We start from the raw sequence: 23,895 nt of genomic DNA, 5'->3' as shown, positions 1-23,895 counted from the left end.
AAAAACTGATTGACAACAATTAAATGTGTAATCAAATCAACAAAATCAATTATAAGACAATCAAAAGTCAAATAAGTCAAAGATCAATAATCTAACTATCAAATTATATTTGATGAATGAAAAGTTTCAATCAATTTATAATCTATCCAATTGTTAATTATTGTAAATCATTTAATCAGTCAATCTGATTGATATAAATTCAAGTCACAATTTATGTATACATAAAAAAATAAAGCTTTCAATTAACTTTGGTGATGATGATGATGTAAAACAATTAACCTCAATAAGACAATCAATTTAATTTAAAAGTATAACAATAATATTAAACTCTTGTATTACATTTATATGTATTTAACTAAATGATTAAGGCAACAATCAGAGTAATTAACACTTAATTGTGAGCAACAACAGCAAAAAAAGCAAAACAATTGACTTGATATCTTATCATTACCCTAAGGGTAAATGTTTAAATTGCAATCTTTGTTTCAACTATGTAAATACATTTGGGAAAATTAAGTTTTTCAATTTGCAATTTAATTACAATCTAATTATAAAATGATTGTTGACAATTTCAATACAGTCCCGTAAGGTAACAATTAACTTTTCAATTGAAGATTAACCAGTAAATTAAAATGATATTGAGTAATTTCATTTGAAACATTGAAACAATTGATTAAATTTCATAGTATTAAATATAATCAACTGATTGTTTGACTTTAACCATGAAACAATTAACAGCAATTAAGGATTATCATTATTATTATTGGAAATTGATATTAGTTGATGAAACTTGGAGGATTAATTATCATTGATTAAAGTATTATATTTGATACTTAATTAATTGAGATAATTATCCTTGAGAATGATTAACTTAATGAGAGAGAATTAAATTATTGAGAGATGAAAATATTATAATAATTTATTCAATTTCTTTTCTTTTTTTTTCTACTCATCATCTACTCTATCCAACCCACTCTTACCTTTTTCACCTTTATCACCTCTCCACCCACTTTTCACCATGATCATGATGATGATCAGAATCGTCTGATCATCAAACTGATTCAATCAATTGAATTTGTTTTTTTCTTTTCATTCAACTAAACATTATGGTGGTAAAAGTATTTCAATTCTCTCTCTCTCTCACTCACTCCCTCTTTCAATTTCAACACCCACTGAACTGATATCTTCATGATCATCTGAATGTATTTACAGATCATGATACCAGAATGAATTCAGTGAATTATCATGGTGATGAAATTGAGAAGATGAAAGTAAGAAAAATAAGAAGAAGAAAAAAAAGATTCCAATTCATAAAAGAAGAGAAAAAAAATTTTCTACTCAATTTAACCGATAATTTATTATTATTTTTTCAAGTTCTTTTCGAAACTTAACCTGAGGGGAGAAAGAATATTTTTTCTTCTCCACCTTCCATCATATCAGGCTGATAGTTTACCTCAGTTATGGTGATGGCGGTGGTGGTGGTGAGGGTGTTGCAGTATATTTATCATATTACTACTATTATTTTGTTCTTATCATTATTTATTCCAAATCGTATTGGTAAAGAAAGAAAGAAAATTCTGTATTCAGTATTCAGTATTTTCTGTCGGATGATTGTATAGACATTCAGGGTATGTGTGTAGGGTGGAAGGTGGGTTTAAATATCGTCCCCAATGATAATGTGATGAATTTCAATGGATAAATATATTAGTGTGATGATAAATGCTCCAGGCTGAAAATACCCATGCGAGTGTTTCATAAAATTGAGGTTAAGATAACAGAAGATAATCTTAAGAGAGAAAGAACTTTTTTTTCATCTTTTCTCACCCTGTTCACCCCCCTTTTATCACCCTGTTATCTTAATAATCTCTCTCACCTTTAAATAACAATAATAGAGTGATAAAGATGAGCAAGATGATAAGAATACCCTCTTACTTTTTTCTTTCTTACAGATAACAAACTGAGAATACAATGAATACTCAGCCTGGGGATTCAGTTCAGTGTCTCAAGTTGAAAGCGGAATATTTTTCCCAAATTGTGTTTGCATAAAGTTTAACCCTTTTAACAAGTTTGCTAATCAATTTCGTTAATCAATTGAATTGATTAGTACAGTTTTCATCTCTCTCTCTCCCTTTCTCTCTCACTTACATGGTGATACTTACGTCACTTTTTTCTGTCCATGGTGATCATCATCATCCTCATGATATATATATACATGAAGATGAATTAGCTGGATCATTATCATTATCAAATGAAAATTTTATTTACCATGAAGAGAAAGTCATTCATGCTCATTCAATTTTGGTGATTCAATTTTCCTCTTCCACCTTCATTTTCAGCCATCTTGGTGTTATAAATATCATGAAGGAAATATATATATATATATATGTATATTTATTTGAAGGTTTGATGGTTAAATCATTGAAGACAATTAATTTTAAAATGATGAAATAGAGTAATCAATGAATTTTAATAACTTTAATTAAATTTCTGAGAAAATTTTAGAAATTAGAAAGATTTTAGTGAAATTGATTTTCACTTTTCAAAATTAACATTATGTCTATGGGAAAAACAGAAATTAAAATCTTTCAAATCACATGTATTCCTTATGGATTTTCTGTTTTCTCTCAAAACCTGATAACTTTTTGTTCCTAATTTTGAAATCTTTTTAAAGCATCTTGAAGACTTTTTAGCCTGAAATTGTGTGATTCAGTAATTTTTCTGGTCCGTTTTACCAGAAAATCCAGACGTGTTTTTTTCAAAACCTGTTTTTGAAAAAAATTTAATTTAAATTTTATAAAAATTTAATTAAAAGTTTATTAAAATTTGAATGATTATGCTCTAAGTTAATCAAAAATTTTTAAAATTAATTGTCCAACTAATCTCAATTAAGCGTCAAAAACGTTCAAATGTTTTATGTACCGACCTGTATGTATTTGGAAATATATTTAAGATGAAGGTGATGGTGGGTATGAAATCATTGAAGAGGACATAAAGGTAACTGGGTGTGAAAAATATAAAGGGAATGAAATAGAAAGACAATGAATCTGAATGTGAATTTTCAAGTTTTTTTCTCTCCCTTTAAAATATTATTTTCATCATTTTCCATGAGTAATATCATCTTATCATCTTTTCTCAGTTTCATCTGATCATCTGATGATCATCATGAAGATGATTATGATGAGAATACGTTCACAAAATATACTCATACTCATTTTCTTTCTAAAGTTCTAGTTTCTTTTCTCTTTCTCTCTTCCTATTCTCTTCTCTGATTTTCTATTCAGAACTTTTTTTCTCTTCATATATATATAAGGATGTACAAAGAAACTCGAAATGATGATTATGATAATACTTAAATATCTTTCAAATGGAAGATGAAGATGAAGAAAAACATTGATATATAGAGAGAAGAGCATTTTCTCTTCATTTATCGAGAGAGAAAAAAAAGTTTCTGATTTTATTCCATTAGAATTGAGAATCAATTCGATGATAATAATTGTGATTCGAGAACGAAAAAAAAACTTAGGAATCAATAATGGCGAACATGAAAATCAAGATGAGAAAAAGGAAGAAGAATAAAAATAAAGAGAATATAATAATTTTTTCTCTCTTTTTCTTTTCCACCTTCAACTTCTTCCCTCTCTCTCTCTCTCTCGGTGTAAATGATATGCAAACACTCAGGGTACTCATCACCATGAAGAATCATTTGTTTCCTTCTTGATCTTTTCAAGATAATCTCTGATTGTTATCCTGATGATAACAATCTTAAAGTCAGCTGAGAATTACAAATGTAAAGGTAAAGTGGTCTAATGATGCAATTATCATGATAATCAATTGACAAGTAATTTATTAGATGATATTAGTGATTCAATGGTGAAACTTGAAGTAAAAAAGGAGAAGATAACTGAGAAGTTCCTATAAGATGATAAGTTTATTATTGCAATAATAATTTCTCATGTCATTGTCATGATATTTTTTATCATCAACATCATCATGCTTCATCTTCTGGTAATATCATCGAAAGAAGAGGAAAAGAGAGAGAGACTGAGTGAGTGAGTGAGAGAAAGAGGAAAATAGAAGAAAAAATAAAGAAGAGAAAAATCTCTGATCTTATTCTTATATCATAAAAGATTCTCATTGAAATCGGGTTGACATTTAAAGAGGAACAAAAAAATTCAGCATTCTTCATGTTCATCTCTCATGATGATGATCAGTATCATTTTCCATCATCTAGATTATCATCTTCATCTTCCAACATCTTCACGATTCTCATCATCATCAGTATGCTTTTCTAACGACAACATCATTCTCAATGCTTTCTATTTTTTTCCATCTCAATTTAGTTCTTTCACCATCATCTTCATCCTCATCCTCATCATCATCATCGAGTTTGCAGATTACATATTTTTTTGGTAGAATAGGAAATTTTTTCTAATACTTTGAATTCAATTCAAGTTTGATAATTGAATAATACAAAAAAGAAAACCCAATCCAAATGTAACTCCAAGTCTTTACCATCAGTTGACCGATGGTCAGCCAATCAAAATGTTGACCTTTAATTAAAGCTCATTTGATCTCCATCGATAAACTTATTATCTACACAGGTGATTACATCTTAAGTATAATGCGAATGGTCAACAATCTAATGGTCACTTTATTCAAATGAATAATCATCCAAGTCTATTGTCTCATTATGATACTCGAGATGATGATGATTCTCATCTTTGGAAGACAGAGAGCAGAGAGAGAGAGTATATATGTGTAAAAGAAAGAGATAAAAACAAAGGAAATATCAACTTTTCATCTTCATCATCATTTGACATATGATGTTTATCACCTAGAGAAAAAAGTGTGACAAAGAATTGAAGATAAATTAAAAAAAAGTTCCAAAAGTAATCAGCTGTTTAAGACACTTATGTTAAAGAAAAAGAAGAAGAATCTTTTTTTTCCTTCTTTTCTTCAGTTGAAGTTTTTCTTCTTCTTCTTCATGAATATCTTCTCTCTCTCTCTCTCTCTCTCCATGACAGTTATCTTCAGTTCTTGATGTTACCATGATAATGGTAACATATACTTTGAGTAAAAATATATAACAACAATACCATTGGAATATAACAACATAGACAAGTATATGTACCCATTATGATTCATACACTGATAAGGATATGATGTTATTATCATCATCAGGGTGATTGTTACAATTTCATACCCATCATCATCAACTACCATCCATGATACTCATTACCTTGCAAATTATTGTACCGGAAACAGAAGAAGTGAAAAAAAAACCTTCCAGATAATAACAACATACACACATACACAGAGACATACAAAGAGTACAATGAACAGACAAAAAAAAGGTTTGAATATCAGCATTTGATTTCTATGACAATTACATTGTATACAAGGAAAAAGAGGAGGCGAAAAAAAGTTTTCATGATAACGAAGGAGCCAAAATTCAACTATCATGATTATACTCTTTTTTTCATCATCATGAGTAAATTATAAACACCACAACCTAAGAACGATGATTAGATAGAAAGAGGGAAAAAAACTCTGTTCCATGGAGTCAGAATTTTCTTAGAACATTTAAAAAGGTAAATGGTTATTCCAATTATCTAATTTGATATTGATAAGAATTCAGCTGAACATCTCAGGATGAAACATATGATGTTTTAGAAGAGTTTAAAACTCACTTGATGAAAGAATTTGAATATCACATATTCACCTTTTCATGGAAATCGGATGGTTTATGAATAATATTATCATGAATAGATTGTGATGGTCTTGGTGGTTGTGAGAATTCTGGTGATGAAGGGGAAGGGAAATTTAAACGAAAATCGAAAATGAACAAGATTAAATATTGACTTTAAAAGATTAACAACCATGAGCATGAGGAATTAATTTTCTACCCTCAACTTTATCTCTTTTTTCGAGTAATAATAATACTAATTATATGCAATTTAGTGATGGAAAAGTGGGAAGATGATAAGGGAGAAAGGGAGAAAATTAATATCAAATAAATTACCGTTATAGTGGTAAGAGAGAGAGAGAGAGAAATTATTATTCTTTTCTCTGAGAACAATTAACATAATTGTAATTTATATCTTTGTTTTTTCTTGCTGTTTCTCTTCATTTATTATTGTTTGTTTGTTATTTACATTCTTTGCTCAATTAATACAATTGCATTTTTCTCACTCTAAATAATATATGCATACCCCACAATCCGTGGGTATGCATGGATATCATATATATATGTATGTATATACGAATTCATGTTAAGTATTATTATTATTATTTATGTTTTTATTGTTATTACTTGACTTTCCAAGTGAATCAAAATAATATCCTTTTCAATTTATTATCATGATTATGATTGTGATTACATTGATTGCTCAGAATGTGAACATCAAGTTTTGTTTATTTTTATTTTTTTCTTCTTCTTCCTTGTATTCATTTGATTTAATAGACTTTGAGTAAACACAGAATTTGATTGTGATATTTTTCTTTATCAATACATTTCACTATCAGAATCAGTGAAAATTTATCTGAATTAAATTGATTCTCAGGTCTGGGAAACAGATTCACTTTAATAATCAACTGTTTGTTAGTATATTGGATTGAAGGAGTTAGAACTTTTTTTTTCCATTCGAATTCAAAGTTTGGAAATTCTCTCTCTCTCTCCTCATTTTGTTCTATTCTTTTTTATTGAAATCTATGGTAATCATCATAATAATCATCATCAAGATCGTGTTATTGCTAATAAATTGTATCGATAAATGATAGACAGAATTCAAGAAATGGCAAAGTTGAAATTGTAAGATTTTCGCCCTCCTCTCTCTTGAAAAAGTATCGAAATCATTTTAATGGATTCCAATTGAAACTTATCTTTAATCAGTATTTAGCATGTTTATCATCTAGAATATAGTTAAATAGGTAAACATGATCAGATGAATGAAGAAGAGAAATATAATAGAAATAAATATATATGAAAAAAAAGTGAAAAAAAAGTTCTATCAAGTTGGACGGGAACAATGATGAGTATTGATGATTATTCTCATTGTTTGTTATTGTTTCGAATATCTGTCAATATTATATCATTATTATCTTCATCTAATTTAGTGAGTACCATTTGTGTACTAAAAGGATCAAAGTCAGAGTCAGAGAGAAAGAGAGAGAGAGAGAAAAAAAAATCGAAAAAAGTTCTATTCATTTCATCTCAGTGTATTATCATCATGAAAAAAGCTCAATCCCAAATTGAAACGGATAAACTGATAAATACACACACACACAAATATACAGGAATTACCTTGATAAAAGAAACTCAGGTAAGTGTATTATTCAGTTACTTTTAGTGTATATATCGTAAACTTTGGTTCTTTTTTTGGTTCAATAGTTTTGTTGTAATGGTGATAATGATGATAAGGAAAATGATGAAATAATAACAAAATCTAAAAGATCAACGAAGCAATTAAAGGAACAACAACAATGAACAACCAGGTATATAAACCGAAAGGTAGATTTATATTGGAAACTATTGTAATCCAGTGATGAGTTTTTATCTCATCTTTTTTTACTCTTTCTTTTTTTCCCTCATCTTTATCTCTCTCTCTCTCTCTCTCTCTCTCTCTCTCTATAAAATAATAGAAACATGGTTCAGTCTATTGATCTAGTCTCCCTCATCGTCTCTCACCCACTCACCAGTGGTCATTTACTGGCAGTTGAATGATGGACTAGTTGCCGTTGAAATAAGGATTCGAATTTTGGATTTTTCGAAACGATTTCAATACAAAGCAAATAGAAACTTCCCCTGTTATTATTATTATATTTTTCTCGAGCCAAAGGGATGGAAAAAAAACTTTTCTATTATCTTCATCCTCTTTTCTCTCCATCTCATTCTTATTGTTGTTGTCCATCTTTCAGTCCAGAACTTTTCCCTTCTCATTTCACTTTCTTGCTTTTCAGTGTTTCTAATCCATATCTAAGTGAAAAGCTCAATTATATAATCAGTTGATTCTGATTAGATTGTGAATATGAACAATCCCAATCCCACCCAATTGTTAATCATGACTCATAAGTCCTTTGATTTATCCTTTATCATTTCAGATTGTTAATATCATTCAAGATTGTCATCATCATCATCATTATAATAATCATGCTCATCATGAACATTATATTCATTTCCCATTTCTGGAAAACTATTAATATCCCAAATCAGAATTCACCATAGAAAAGTTCAATATATGTAATAATACAATAATCTCTCTCTCAAGCCAATTATTATAAACTGAAAATCCAAAGATTAAGGAATCATAATCTAATTCAATGATAATATTGAAACTTATGATTTCTGTTGCAAAAAAGTTGGAAAACTTGAGAGCTTGGAAAACAATAAGTTTAATTGCTTCGGCAAACAATGTAATCAATTCAAGTGATTAAAAACAAAGTAACACCATCAGTGTACTGAATTATATTCTGAGTTGAATGTTTCAACTTGTTATTAGGAAAAATTTTAAGTTTCCACTTCCTAGTTGGTTAGTTAATTGGTTCCGGTTAATATTACGTGTTCAGAGTTAGTTGCCAGTTCCAAGTAATCATTTTATTAATCAATAACTAAATCAACTCAGTTACTTGCACACACTTATTAGATGCATCAAGTTTGAAGGATTGGATAAGTTTTATCATGAAAATCATTTTTTCCTCCATGAGTTTGGTGAAGTTTCAATAATCAGTTGAGGAAAGAAAAGTGAAAGTTATACTTTTTTCATGAGGTTTTAAGGTGAACACCGAGAACATGATCATTTTTTTTTCTTTCACGGAGAGAAACAAATGAATTAATTTTTTTGTTATCTCTCTCTCTCTCTCTCTTGATTAGGTTAATTTTTCACCTCAATTCTTTTTCATGATAGATTATGTATTCAGCGCCTCTGGTGTTTCTCTATTTCAATAAAGATTGAATTTGATTTTAGTTTCGTTTTTTTCTGCTGATGATCATCGATTGGAATGAATCTGCGCAGCCAATTGTGAATGTGATTCTCGAGTATTTTAACTTTTAATGAAATATTTTCTTTACCTTCCATTAAAAAGTCACTCACCTGATTAGCAAATTATTACCTGGAAAATTCAATTGGGAGGTTGGAAAATGATCTAGTCTTTGATTCAATGAGTTAAAGTTCCAGTGATTGACACTGGACTCCAATGAGAATTGGAAAACTTCAACTTTTCGACCCATTTGATAACCATGAATATTATTATTAATTAGTTTCACGATGATGGTCAACTTTCAATTTCCTTGATGGAGTAAAAGTTTCATTAAATGTTTGATTTTAATAATGATGATGATGATGATGGAGATGAGGATAACAGTGATAATGATGAGGGAATGATCGTAATGTACAAAAATTGAGCTCACGTTTGTTAACACAATAATAATAAGGATAACCCATGGAAAAGAAAGTTGTATCAAACTTTTTCTCTCTTGCATTATCTTCTTCGTCTTCATTTCTCTCTCTCTCTATTTTCTGGATAAAGGTTGATAACAAAATGAGAGCCCAAAGGTTTTTATCCATAAAAACTAATGAAGGTCAAATAAGGTTATCTTAAGATGACCTAGATCTGGGTTTTTCATCTTCACTTTTCTTTTAGTTGAAACGTAACCACTGACGTCAAGAGAGTATGAGTTAAGAGAGAGAGAGAGAGAGAGAGAGAGAGAGAGAGAGAGAGAGAGGGATGGAAAAGGCTGGGAGTGAGTATGGGATGGAGAAAGAGAGGAGTGGAGTGGAGAGATATAATGATGGTGATGTGAAAGATTTTGGTGGAAATGATTTGAGTCTGTGTGAGTTTGAGTTGGATAGAAAAAAAAATCTTCGAATTTTCCTCTTCTTTTCCTCTTCTTCCTCAATATCGTCTTCTTCTTAAAACACACACAATCAATTGGAATATTTTTCTCTTTCATTATATATATAATTTTGCTTTTTTGTTCGACGGAAAAAACACCAAAAATATACCAAAAATCAGCCCATAAGAAAATGGATTTACCTGTTAAAGGCGATTATTATTGTTACCTTTGTATCTCTCATCATAGTGAACAGTGTTTGTGATTATATTCAATTCTCTTTCATCTCTTACTTTTCTCTTTCTTTTTTTCTACCTCTTTCTTTTTTCTTCTCTTTCTCTCTTAACATTTTCTCTTTCTTTCTTCTCTCTTCCTTTCTTACTCTATTAATGTGTGGTAGTTACTTCGCTGTTTCTAATGTGATATCTACACATTATTTTTCTTCTCTTTCTCTTTCTCTCTATTCTTTTTCTTTATTCTTTTTTACTATTTCTCTTTGAAACAAAAAAATAATAATATTATTACAAAAATCGAGAATATCATCATCATCATCATCATAATTCATCTCTATCATCATAATGTATATTTGATAACATCTCCACCCCACACCAACATCAACGAAGATTCATCATCGCGTGAACCACGAGTCCTCTGCAATGTCCTTTCTCTTCCGGTTAGTAAAGTATGTAATCGAAAAGTTTCTTCTCTCATAATTCGTTTATTTGTTCATTATTATTCCTCTTATTTACCTTTTGGACGGGGACCGAACTCATGTAAAAATCCGGACTCGGTCGATCTTAATTTCTCACTTTTCCGCTGCCGCTAATCAACACTTTCGCTGCTAAATCTCAACACCTTCACCTTATTCATTATCCAAAATCTCAACAAATCCAATTCCTCACATTCTGTTTAACCCTTAACTCTCATCTCCTCCGCCTCGAATCACAATCATCAAATCCCCTCTCAATGTTTTTTCTAAATCACTCTCATTGTTGTTTAATTGTTGCTGTAAATTCATGTGTTACCATTACCAAATTTATGTCACCACCGCTAATGCCACTGCTACTGCCACCGCTGTTACTATCCCGCTCTCTTCAATCCCTCTCGTTATGCTTATCATTTCATTCAATTTATATTTTCAATCCTCTAACCAATTCTCATCTATGTGTGAACATCAAAATCAACGCTAACAATTGAACACCACACTTTTTACACTCCATTCCTCCGCCACCACCACCATCATCATCATCATCATCACCACCACCACCACCAACCTGCCCACCGCCAATATCATCGTTGCCACTCCCTCACCCTGACACTTATCATTATCTTATTGCATCTTCTTAATTTTCCTCTGTTTATTATTTTATTTTATTGTTTTCATTACATTTCGTTGAAAATTTAATTTCCACTCCTTTGTTAAAACCTATTATCTTATTATTATCCTATTATTATTATTATTAATTGATTAACGTTAAATAATTATAACAATTTGGTGACAAAAATGACTTGAAACAACATTTATATACACACGATATCCTTTCCATTTTCCCGACCCGAATCCCTTATATCTTGACCTTTATCTCCCTTTATCGTCCATTACCTTTAACCCTGAAAACGAAAAACTTTCCTAAATTCAAACAAAACAAAATCCCTTTAGGTTTCATGATCTGATCGGTGGAATCCATGTGCCAGTAGACGATGGAGTGGACAAGTTAAACCGGAAATACACCTTACTGGTCTTCCTCTTTCTGGCTCTGCCCATTTTCACCAAACAATATATCGGTGATCCGATTGAATGTTTCACACCGACTTATTTCACAGAGCCTCAGGCTCGCTACGTAAACTCCTATTGCTGGACAGCGTCCACATATTATCTTGTGGCCGCGGATGCAGATGATGAGGATTATGATATAGTTGGTCAAGTTGGAAAGAATCAGGTAATGTCTCAATTATTGGCCGAAAAAATCAAATACAAATAGATAATTAATTTCAATGTTCTCCCTGCTAATTGATTCAAATTACCTGTTCCATTTTCTGTTTATTTCATTTATTGTTTTGCTCCAATCAAACAAATTGCTCTCAATATTTCAATCGATAACTTAAATTGCATCCGTAACTAAACCAAACGATTACAATTAATAATCTACAATCATTTAACCAGTAAAATGATTTAATCAAATTCCAAAGCTTATAATCAAATAGATACAAAGATATTTATACATGTATAAATATAGAGAAAGAGAAAGAGAAAGAAAGAAAAGAGAAAGAGAGAGAGAGAGAGAGAGAGAAAGAGAGATATTTGTATTATACATGAGAAGAGAAGAAAAAAAAATTCGATTCAATCTGAAACTTCGACCAGAATCTTTTATCCTGAACATGAGCAATGAACATTCATGATGAATTCATGGTTCATGGTAAATAGTTCAAACATTCAATTGTAATTGTTTGGTCTTTTGCTTATAATATAATTTTTGTATTCTCATTGTTGTTTTTTTATTTCTCTATTCAATTGTATTCATAACATTAATTTACCGTTAATTCAGTTTGCATTTTTGATTTTAACCTTTTCCATGTTGTTTTTTTTCTGCTATTTATTTGTGTTACTCAAAATTGCTATAAACACTCAATTCGGTAATCAAAAATGATGAACAGGAACCAGAAACAGGGAGAGGAAGAGGAGGAGAGAAAGAGAGAGAGAGAACTGAGAATGGGAGCAATTGAGAGAACTGCAACCAAGGGGCTGATTAAGATTCGTTAAAATGAGAGTGAGAAAAATTAAATTATCTAATTTATCAGTTGCATGATAATCAGGGAATGATAATATTATATAAGAAATGAGATAATAACTTTACCTTTCTTGCTTGAAGGTAAATGTCTCTTTCTCTCTGTCAAATTTAGTCACTTTGTTTTCGGAATAATTTCTGCAAATTGGTTAATTAAAGGTTCATGAGAACGATATTAATAATAATTAGATTATTAGATATGAACAGTTAAGAAGGAAAAAGTGGCCAACAGTTAAGAAATGGTATGTATTAGATACAGAATTAGGTACGATCACAATTAACTTAAACATTCACTTAGTCAGAGAATTTGATTTGAACGTAATCAACATCGAAACTCCAAGTGTAATAGTTATTTGTTTCCTTTACCATGGAAAATTAATAATCTAATTATCTCTGATTTTCCATTGCAATTAAGATTAAGTGATAATATTACCATGAAGAGATATTTTCATGAGGAATAAACTTGAAGAGTTTTTGTTTTTGCTCTCTCACTTCTCTCTCTCTATCTCCTTTCACCCTGAAATTGATGGTCTGTGGATCTCATGTTGACGATAATGGTCATCTGAATATTATCCTGAACTTATTGATGGTTTGGGAAAATGATATTATCTGTTATCTTTCTGGTCTCTAATTCTCGAAGGAGAAAAAGATGAAACGAGAAAAAAATGCTTTCTTTTTTACAGATTCTCATCTATTAGTATGTTAACCTGATACCTTTGTAATCAGTTCTGAGTACAAAGTCATCGTCATCTTCATTGACCACATAGACTGACCAAAGGTTGACTAGAATATAATATAAATTATCATCAAGATTATCAACTAATTAAAAAATTGTTTCCACTCTCTACTAATTTTAGCTGCTGCTTTATGTGTATCGTTGTTTATTGTGCTAATTTTTGTTTATGTTGATCGATCAATGTTTTAGTAAATCGAATCGATTTTGGAAAGAAAAAGTTTTTTTTTCGTTACATATTCGATATAATCTAATTAGAACTTTTTTTTCTTCTTTTTCTCTCTCTCTCTCTTATTCTGATCTATTCTTCTTCTGGTGATCATCATCTATTTTAATTGTTCATCTGTGTGTTTAGGATCCACCTGATCCTCGAGTTCTTCCAGAAGAATTAGATTATGGAGGTTTCGATGTGGCCTCAACTGGACCGGAGAGACTGAGAAGAGTGAGAGTCGGCTATTACCAATGGGCTCCGTTAATATTATTAGTCCAAGGATGTTGTTTCTATGTGCCCTTCCTTGTGTATAATTCATGTGCTCACAATGCCGGTGTTAAACTACGGCGTTTATTGAAAAAAGCATCTGACATTGCCTCCCTTCCGCCGGGGTGTCAACAAAGAGAAGCCCTTTTAGCTGAATTTGTTGATCAATTTCATACTCTTGTTACAGGGGAAGCGGGTTGGTGTACCGATCCCTCTTGTCGGCTTCCTCTCTCCTGTCGATGTTGCTCCGGAGGACCCAGCCGGTATTTGTGCCTACTTTATTTACTGGTTAAAAGTCTTTACGTTATTAACGTTGGACTTCAATTCTTGTTACTCGGCTCATTTATGGGTCGAGGTTTCCTTCGCCATGGCCTGGAACTTATCCGCCGACTGATGGTTGAAGGTGAATGGTGGGCCTCACCGAGGTTCCCTTTGCAAACCTTGTGCCAAGTTCGTGCCGCCATTCAGGGTGGACTTCGAACCTATACCTGCCAATGTGTACTGCCAATAAATGTTTTCAATGAGAAAATTTTTTCCGTTGTGTGGTTTTACATGGCTTTCCTGTTACCCCTTAATGTATTAAGCCTACTTTTCTGGGTATGGCGGAGCTTCCGGTGTAACAGGTTAGCTTATATACGTCTGTGTCTCTGGCGAACCCGTTTAGTCTCTATGGCTGAGGTTGGCCGGTTGGCACGGAAAATATCTGCACAATATTTAGGCTGGGATGGTGTTTTTGTACTCCGTCTCATTGAACATAACCATGGGTCCATAATGGCCACCCTAATAGTTTCCCGTCTATGGGAATTTTATGCCAACCAGATGAAAATGCAAGAAGAAGGTAATACAGGAAGCGATGCTGAGATGGGCAGTGTTGCCAGTGTGGGTGCACCACCATCTACCTCTTGGCACTCCTGCCATCCAACAGCTTGTCACGTGACCGGACATCATCATTTCTCCGGTGGAAATGCTACTGGTGCTCAGGGAACTATGAGTCATTCGAGTAAACGTATGCCTCCAAATGGCTTTTGGGGTAAATGATGATGGGGCGATCCCACACCGACATCAACTGCTACAATCTCTCTCTCTTTCTTTCTTTTTATTTTACTCTCTCTCTCTCTCTCTCTTCCCTCTGTCTTTTTTTCGCACACTTTCAACACTCTTCACACACAAAACATCAAAAATACTTGACACGCCTCAGCATTTCTTCTTATTCTTCTGTTTTATATTCACATACCTTCCAATATACCCAACCATCTACTGACCAATGTCCACTTTCCCTCTTCTCACCTTCTCTCTCTCTCTCTCTCTCTCTCTCTCTTTACCTCTTTTCTTTCCTTTCGCTTTCCTTTCCATCGAGCCCAATTTTCCCCTTAAATGCTGACTCTCAATTCTTTGCTTATTCTTGGAAAAAAATTTAACTCTCACTTAATAATTTCTCTTTTTTTTCTCTTTTTTTCTCTCTTTTTCTTATTCGACTCTAATCAACTCTCTCTGTATATGTGATCTAACAGGAATTTGACGCACCTGAAAGAACTTAACCTCATTAACGAACGATAATATTCATAATTTATATCCAGAACTAAATTCTAGCATTTGAATAATATAATCATCATCATCATCACCTCATCAAACTCATCGCAATTAAAAATCTTTCATCTTTTACCATCAACATCTTCCCACCTCATAACAACACAATGATCATTATCACTATCACTTTACCTTTCCACATCCAACCATCATCATCATCATCACCATCTTCATCCATATTCATCTATAGTGAGGTAAAGAGAGAAGACAATTTCTCCTGAAGAAAAAAAAAGGAAGAGATTTAAACAAAAATCAAATAATTCGATTACAGGAAATTATTAAGAGAAAACAATTGTTCGACTGCAAAAAAGAAAACAAATTTTAACAAATCCTTGTAAATTATCATCAAATAATAATAAATCCAATTAGTTATTACAATTAAATCAACAACATCAACATCAACAACAAAAACAACAACAACAAAGAAAACCAATCAACAACAAAATCATCATCATCCAAAGGCGGAAAAGGAAATGATAAAAACTATGAGATAATTGATTTTGTTTTTTTTTTACTAAAAACCTCAAGATAATAATAATTAACAATTAACCTGACAAAAGAAAGATATTGAAATGTTGAATAATCTGGTTAAGTTTTTTCCCCATCAAAACCAATTCTAACCAACTAGTTAATTCTGGTCAATTTGATTATCATTTGGTCAGTTTACAGGGAGGACAAGAGGATGACAAGGATTCCAACAAGGGAGGAAATATATTCAGGATTGGAAATGGACGATAATTAAATGCTACCAACGAAAGTGTTTATCCTCATTGTGTTAATTGTTAACAGTTAATTGTGACCAGATTATATCAAAAAAAATCAAACTAACAAACTATTAATACAAACAATGAGACGATAACAACTGAGTAATACAACTAACTAATTAATTGTTACTATTATGATTATTATCTTTATAATTATTATCTTAATTGTTATTATTATTATGATTATTATGATTATGATTATTATTATTATTATTACAATTATTATGATTATTATTATTATTACTTGTATTATATTTATTAAATAATTGATGATAGATGATGATTTTAAATCAAGTGTATCGTCAACAATTTAGTTGATCACAAACCAAAAGCACAACAATTAACAACAAAAGCTTTCATGCTTTAGCTATTTCGATATTAAAATTGTGTCTTTAATTTAATTATTATCAACACATTTTCCTAATCAGAATTGGTTGTAATATAAATAAATAATACATGTATGAATAATTGAATGTGAGAGAGAAATTAAATGCTAGAGATAAATATGAGAATTCAAGCTCTTTTATAATTGTATTATCAGGATTATATCGAAAGTCATTCTTAATATTTGAATCATGAGAATCGTAATTTTCGAGTGTAAATTTGAGGATAAACTTTTGGTTAATCATTTCATCAATGAGAGATCAAGTTAACCCAAAGATGAAATTTTGGTCTTTCGATATTGGGAAAAGCTATTAGATACCAAAGGTTATCTACTATGACCTGCGCGAATTATTAATATGTAATTTGATAGAAAGTTATTCACATTCACTGTAACAGGTATCACCATCTATTAGATATTCATACGAGTGAATTTATTGACCAGCGATCAAAGTGTAAAGTGGTTTATTGCAACTTCACCTCCAATCCAATTGAAATTTCAACTGTACAGGATAAGATCTAGAGGTCGAATACATTTGTAAGAATCTGACCGAATGTTAGCCCAAAGGTACTGAAATCGAAGATGATTATGGATCAATGTCATCTTATCAAAGAACATTACAACCTAATGATCATGATATTGAAGAAAATTCAAGACTTAAATGAGGAAAATAAAAACATCCAACTCCAGGTAAACTTTCTGCTTCTCCCATCGAAGCAATTGATCTTTATTGTAAGGTCACTGGAGACTGACCACGATCATGAGAATTGGATAACCGATTTTAGAAATGTATATTCACTAAAAAGAAAGAGAAATCTGGATGAATCGAGATTGGAAACATTTAAAAGATGGTTAACCTCAGACTCGAACTTTCAAAAGAAAATAGAAATCGAAAACTTTATTCTTCAAATTTGAAACAATTTCTAAAGGAAAAAAAAGTTGAACATAAAAGCGCGAAATTTAAATAATACCAAAAGTGTTTCGAAATTGTATTAATACTTAATCAGCTTTAATACTATTTTTTGATAACTTTAATCCTTTAATGTAATAAATCTCATTCCAATTTGGGTTTGGGAACCAAGAACTTTTATCTTGTTATCAAAAAAGTGTCGCCATCTAAGATACTTGGAGAACCGAATTTACTAACAATTGAATTACTTTTGAAAAAGCGCAATTTACAACTGAAAAGTTGACAAAAAAATTTTTGTCAAAAAGCTCATATACTTTAGTATTTTCATGAGATTTTTTCATGAAGCTTAGGTGTAATTTTCTAAGAGGCGAGAGTTTATTTCGCTATGATTTATATAAATAGAAGAGCCTAAGGCGGTCAATATTAAAATATAAATTCTATTGTAAAATTTGATTGAATCAACGTAGAACATTTTTTATTGAAATATTGGTGAATTTTTTGAAAACTTTAACTGGCGGGAAAACGTCTTACAAGATTAATTCGGTAAACAAATGGATTAACGCAGCTATGAGAAGCGGCGAAAAGTATAATCCCTTCATGAATGGCTGGATCAATACCTTGAGCTGCATCATAATCATAAGATGAATATAAAACAAGGGCAACATAAGGTGACCAACAGATTAGATAAGCAAGTACAATGATAAGTGTCATTTTAAGCGTACGATATTTGGCCTTTTGGATTAGCGAGAAACGATTAACCTGGTGTCGAGCTTGAACCAAACGGATATCACGATTATCTCTTGGAGCAATGGCTTTAAATTGAAAGGCACATGAAGACTCTATGGATATTATATTTTTCCAAATAATAGAAAAATAAAACAATTGATTATTAGGATAATTTTCCAATAAGTTAAATTGTAATATTCTTGATTGAAACAAATTGATTGACCTCGATAATTAATCTCTTTTCCCAACTAATTGGTCAATAATTAGTAGACTTTGACCAGAAATAAATCTTCAACTTTGACCTTTTCTCCAGCAATTCTTACCTGATATTTGAATACTTTGACCATCATAATGAAGGTGAAAAAAGATTTTACAATAGCAAAAGACAATCGCAATTAAGGGACCAAAATACATTCCAATTAAACTCATTCCAGTGTAAAACTTTTCGAAAATCGTATCTACGAACCAAGCAGCCTGAATACACTGAGCATACCCTGGGACCAGTGGATGGGTTTCAACTCGATAAATGATTGCCTGTAATTAATCAAATTACAACAGAAACAGTTAATTAATTATTGACAAAATTCATTCTCGAAATTCACAATTTAACCTGTGAAAAAAAACATGAATCAATTCAGATATTATTATAATTGATGGTGAACAATTTACTCTTATTGGAAATCGTAACCAAGATCATGAAACTGTTCAATTATCATAACAGATAATAACATTGCTGAATTGATTAATTCATCTGATTATCAATGATAATAAGATACTCAATGAATTAGTACAATGTTGTGAACAAGTTGCATGGCAATAAGTTGAGAGTTTGATGATCATTATGTTGATTAGATTTTGATTGATGCTGATTTAATTTTCATGACTGTTGAATAAATTAAATGTCTCATTTTCCTTTATTATAGTTGATCAATTCTGTCTGAATGTAATGTAATTTAAATTAAATTTTCTTTTGCTTCTTCATCAACTCAAGATGAAATCTCTTGATGTGACTGAAAGGTTGGTATAAAAAAAAACGACTATTAATTTGAAACTTGATCATGATAATCATATTTTCACATACTTGGGAGTGATAAGTTCCAATTGTTCAGTTCAATCGAGTTATAAGTAAATTTTGGTGATGAGAAGACGAAAACAATTTTTTCTCAAATATCATTATCGTTGTTAACAGTCAGGGTCATGGGGAAAAATTCAGCAATAACCTCATTCAATGGCAGAGTAATTGCCTTGCAGCAATTAAGGAGAGATCTAGTCAGAGGATGGAAGTAGGAAAAGTAGGAGGAAATGTTCAATTCCATATTTTATATTTCCTGTTTTCTTTGGTAAATTAGAGTTGTCAGTTATTATGGAATTGAACTAACGATGTTCAGAGTTAGGGAGAAGTTGATTGTTAGATGATGATTGAATTTTGGTGAAGATGCTTTTTGAATTGTCAATTGAAAGGTGAAAATATTATGATTGTATTACTATTAATATCTTTCTTACCTGAGGTGTACTTAATAGTAGGGATATTATATAAGCAGAGATCAATATTTTCTTTGAGTATTTATAGTAGCCAGTTTTATTTGGAGTTCGGGTGAAAGCGTGTAAACGGTCAATCGAAATGCAAACGACAATATTTGATGAAAGATAAAGACCGAAAAGTCTGATAACTTGGATCAATCGACAGGTAAGATCACCCGCTTCCCAGGTGTAGGTTATTTGCCACATAATCTCAATGGGAAGTGATATGAATATTACACAAAGATCGGCAAAAGTTAAATGTGCCATGAGAAGATTAATGTATTGACTTAATTGTCGAGCCTTAACCAAATCTTTTAAAGCGTAAAAATTACCACAAGAACCAATACCAAAGAGTAAATAGTAAGCGTAAATAAGAGGGTTATGGTCATTTACTATTTCGGCTGCTTGGCCCACCGAAATGTTGCTCATGGTTGACGTTTCAGTTTCATTTGAATTAATTATTACCATGGATGGTGTTGATTCTGAGATGAGGAGAGATGATGTTGATAAAATCCCAATGGGTGATGATAATGTTAATCCATAGTTCAATTTAGTGTCATTGTAGTCAAGTAATTGTGATACCATGATGATGAGAGATTAGTAATGATAATTAAAGGACGAGAAAAAAAACTAATTAACAGAATCACATTAATTGGAATATGTTGGATTACAAGTGAACACTAATTAACATTAAATTGATCACAAATTGTAAATCCTGTGATGTTGTTTACTAATCTATTATCAATTGATTGTCTTTTTTTTTTGATACTGTTGATTAGTTGAAATGATTAATGAGCAAAAAATATTATCAAAGTTTGGTGAATATTTTTTGAATGAAGTAAAAAAATACTATGGTGGAAACAAATGATCCATTGAAAATTTTCAGAAGGTGTAAACATTTTACATGGAATATTTTTTGTCACTTTTCAATTTAATCTTTTCGCTGTCGAGTTTTCTTTTTTTACCAATGGTGAAGGTAACAATACCTTGAACATTTTCTGGAATGGATAACAACTTATAAAAGTATTTGGGAGAGAGAGAGAGAGATAATGATGATGATACTGATAAAAAAGTTCGTCTCGAGCATTCGAAAAAGCGAGGACTTTAGTATGAGAATTTGAGGTAAGTGAGCAGAGAGAGAGAGAAGGGGAGAGCTGAGGATGCTGGAGATGAGCGAGTAGGGATGGAGAAAGATGATAGATGGAGATCTGAGTGAGTTGATTAGAGAGTTGAAGCAACAGGGCATGTGAGCTTTTGGAATATCCATTTATTCAATATACTTGAACGATGCTGGAAGAAAAAAAAAGAAGATAAAATTAAGTATTAGATGGAATAAGTTAAATTTTATACACACAATGATGATTATTTCATGGTAAAGAAAAAGGTGAATGGAACTCATGTAAGAAGGAAAAAAAGAGAAACAAAACTGAATGTTTTCTTTCACATGAGTAGATAAAGAAAATTAAGTAGAAACTTTAATCCATCGGATTATAAATGATAGAAAGATAAAAGAGTAACATATTTAGATCGTAAGATTTCAAGACGAGAAAATTAATAAGAAATCAAAGTAAGTAAAAGAGATGATAAGAAGATAAAAGTTTTTTTCATATGTAAACGAATGAAAAATAAGTTATATTATTTATTCATTGAACTTTTCACTTCCACATGAAAAGAAAACATCACCCATGGAATCAGATGGAGATGTACCTTGAAGGTGTTGATTAGAAAGGTGAGAGGTGGAAACATGAAAAGAACGAAGAACAAGTAAAGTTGACATTGAGAACGATTTCCGCAGCTCGAAAATTTCGTTCATGTCAACGAAGAGTAAATGGAAACGTTTACAAATATCATCCAAGATCTTGAGGAAAATGAAAAGAGCTACTTGAGGATAGAGAATTGAACTTTCTTTTACCAGCATTATTATATCCCAAAGAGAGAGAGGAAAAGATGAATATGGAAGATAAGATGAAGATGAAGATGAGAAAATCAGTTTTTCTTTTTCATTTGTTCATCATTTTCCTTTACCTTGTCTACCTTTCTTCACTATGCCTCTGTTTATCTTCATGATTATCATGCTTCTTATATTATTATCCATCCAAATAATAGATATCATTTCCTCATCTTCTAATCATTTTATCATCTCCTTGACACTTACAATAAAAATAATATTATCTCATTGATCTTTTAGTAACTAAATAAATCATGTTTTCGATTTCCAGTCAACAACAACTAATAGTAATACATCAATGTTTCTCCACAATTTATTCCCTTTATATTCAATTTTCGATGCATCGAAAATATTTTCATCGTTTTTTTCTCTTATGGAACGAAAATAAATTAGAGAATTTGAAACCTTCATATTAATATTTTCGATTCTGTTTAAATATGTGATTCGAAAGTAGCAAATATGATAAAACGAAAATGAGAAAAGAAAAAGACAAGTTATCATCTTATTATCTCCTTGTATTTGTAAGCTCTTTTCTCTTCATGATAAATCTCCAATTCTCTTTCACTTAAGTATTCATATTCTCAGAGGTATTTGTCTAGGTGAATATTCACTCATTCACTCTCCACATTCATATTTCTTTTCTCATTCTGATTCTGATTCTTTTTTCCTTTGTTTCTTTTTTCTTTTTGTTTTATTATCAATTTGATTCTTTCTTTTTATTCCGAATGATTATCTTCCATTTCCTATCTTACATCTTCTCCATTCTATTCATATTCTTGATTCTTTCTTTCATTTCAAAATCTATCTCTTTATTCACCTTTTCTTCATATTTCTTTTCCTTTGCTACCTTTTCATCACTATTTTTGTGTGTATTCATGATGAAAATCGTATATACATTATCAATAAGGAACTAATTCAGAATCACTAGGATGGAATGATAACAATCAGAAAAAAAAACAAGCAAAAAAAAAAGAAAACAAGAGAACAAGAGAACAAGAAAAAGAAAAACTTTTTTATATTCTCTTCGTTTTTTTCTAATGATAAAATTCATTAGGAATCTCTCGTTTCATCCCTATCATATTAAACTTCCAAGTGATTCCTTCTCAAAATTCCCAGTTTATATCATGATTCTCATGTAAAAAAAAACTTCAGATAAACAAGATATGGTAAAAAGAATAATCAACTTGAAAATATCAAAAGTTCATCAGATGAACTTTTTTTTTCCTCAATCAAAGGAGAAAATCAAAACATCACCTCTTTCATGATAAACATGTTTATTAATAAACTTAATTATTATAATAGATACAAGAATATGATCAACCTCATATTCATGTTTAATTATCATATTTCATTTGATTTGTAAATTAAAAGTTATCAGTTGTAATTATTAATCAAATGATTGCTCAACTCTTTCTCATGTCATGTTGATAATGAGAAAAGTTTTAACTCAGCTGATGAATAGAGGTTGTAATAATAATAATAATGATAAACCAAGGTAATAATGGTCAAGATAATTTCAATTTTTTGACCATTGTAAAAGTGATCTCCTTGTTTCTTTGGTTTAATTGAAACTCATATTAAACTACAGGGGATTCCAGAGTTTTCTATTCTATCCCTTATCGGAAATAATTAGTTTCATTATGATAACATTCAAGCTTTTTAATCAACATGATGGGATTGTTATTAGGTTTATCATTAGAGAGCAAAGTTTCAATAGACTGAGATTCCGAATTTATAATGTTGATAATTATATAAATTCACCTGATTTTTACTGAGAGTTTCATCCTCTCGTATTACTTTAGATGTGGTTAATTAACAAAACAAAAGATTGTTAAATCAACATGTTATTCAGGATAATGATCGTTAATTAAGGTTGCTATTCATCCTCATGACTTCATGATTATTCTGACATGTATATTTAGATTTTGCAATATATAAGCATTGATAAGCCCACATATGTGCCACTGTTAATAATATATCAGGTTGAAATCCATTAGAAAATCTTTACTATTGCATTAAGATTAATCATAAATAACCATTGGGATTAAGGTTAATAAGGTCAGTTCAGAAAGAGAAGTAGCAGCTTGAGGTTGGAAACTAGATAATGACCGTTTTCATGAATAGTCGTCAAGATAAATAAATGATATAGTCATTTTGACTTGAATTATTTGTTCATTTAAAATAAATCGGTTAACCCTCGAGGTAAACAGATTAGCTTCTTAAATCTTTTA

The 23,895-nt window shown here is 30.7% G+C and overlaps 2 protein-coding genes across 4 annotated transcripts; one reads left to right on the top strand and one right to left on the bottom strand.

Moving 5' to 3' along the window:
* The first annotated feature begins 9,831 nt into the window (after positions 1 to 9,831).
* Positions 9,832 to 16,471, top strand: LOC128394603 (innexin unc-9-like). 3 transcript variants are annotated; one of them, XM_053354945.1, is made up of 4 exons: positions 9,832 to 10,511; positions 11,490 to 11,769; positions 13,704 to 14,856; positions 15,338 to 16,471. In XM_053354945.1, exons 1-4 carry the CDS (start codon positions 10,486 to 10,488, stop codon positions 15,343 to 15,345), a joined length of 1,467 nt encoding a protein of 488 aa, XP_053210920.1. In that variant the 5' UTR covers positions 9,832 to 10,485; the 3' UTR covers positions 15,346 to 16,471. The 3 variants fall into 3 exon arrangements, with proteins under 3 accessions (XP_053210920.1, XP_053210921.1, XP_053210922.1); XM_053354946.1 differs by having other exon boundaries at positions 9,833 to 10,502; XM_053354947.1 differs by having other exon boundaries at positions 9,835 to 10,511; positions 13,704 to 14,664.
* A 1,446-nt stretch (positions 16,472 to 17,917) lies between these two features.
* Positions 17,918 to 21,002, bottom strand: LOC128394604 (adipokinetic hormone/corazonin-related peptide receptor variant I-like). The gene is made up of 3 exons (XM_053354948.1): positions 19,699 to 21,002; positions 18,519 to 18,729; positions 17,918 to 18,308 (listed from the first exon to the last, which is right to left on the bottom strand). The coding sequence occupies exons 1-3, from the start codon at positions 20,299 to 20,301 to the stop codon at positions 17,977 to 17,979; spliced, it is 1,146 nt and encodes a 381-aa protein (XP_053210923.1). The 5' UTR covers positions 20,302 to 21,002; the 3' UTR covers positions 17,918 to 17,976.
* Between the last annotated feature and the right edge of the window lie 2,893 nt (positions 21,003 to 23,895).

This window comes from Panonychus citri, unplaced genomic scaffold, assembly GCF_014898815.1.
Source record: "Panonychus citri isolate SS breed McGregor unplaced genomic scaffold, ASM1489881v1 Contig00140, whole genome shotgun sequence".
Taxonomy (NCBI): Eukaryota; Metazoa; Arthropoda; class Arachnida; order Trombidiformes; family Tetranychidae; genus Panonychus; species Panonychus citri.
This window is presented reverse-complemented; position numbering and strand designations above follow the sequence as displayed.

Bases quoted from the DNA above. Each gene is read 5' to 3' on its own strand.
- LOC128394603 (XM_053354945.1), top strand. From the start codon at position 10,486: ATGTCCTTTCTCTTCCGGTTAGTAAA. The intron at 10,512-11,489 runs GTATGTAATCGA...AAATCCCTTTAG, and splicing joins TTTCTCTTCCGGTTAGTAAA to GTTTCATGATCTGATCGGTG. The intron at 11,770-13,703 runs GTAATGTCTCAA...CTGTGTGTTTAG, and splicing joins GTCAAGTTGGAAAGAATCAG to GATCCACCTGATCCTCGAGT.
- LOC128394604 (XM_053354948.1), bottom strand. From the start codon at position 20,301: ATGGTATCACAATTACTTGACTACAATGACACTAAATTGAACTATGGA. The intron at 18,730-19,698 runs GTAAGAAAGATA...GATTAATTACAG, and splicing joins TACTATTAAGTACACCTCAG to GCAATCATTTATCGAGTTGA. The intron at 18,309-18,518 runs GTAAGAATTGCT...TAATATCCATAG, and splicing joins TCAAAGTATTCAAATATCAG to AGTCTTCATGTGCCTTTCAA.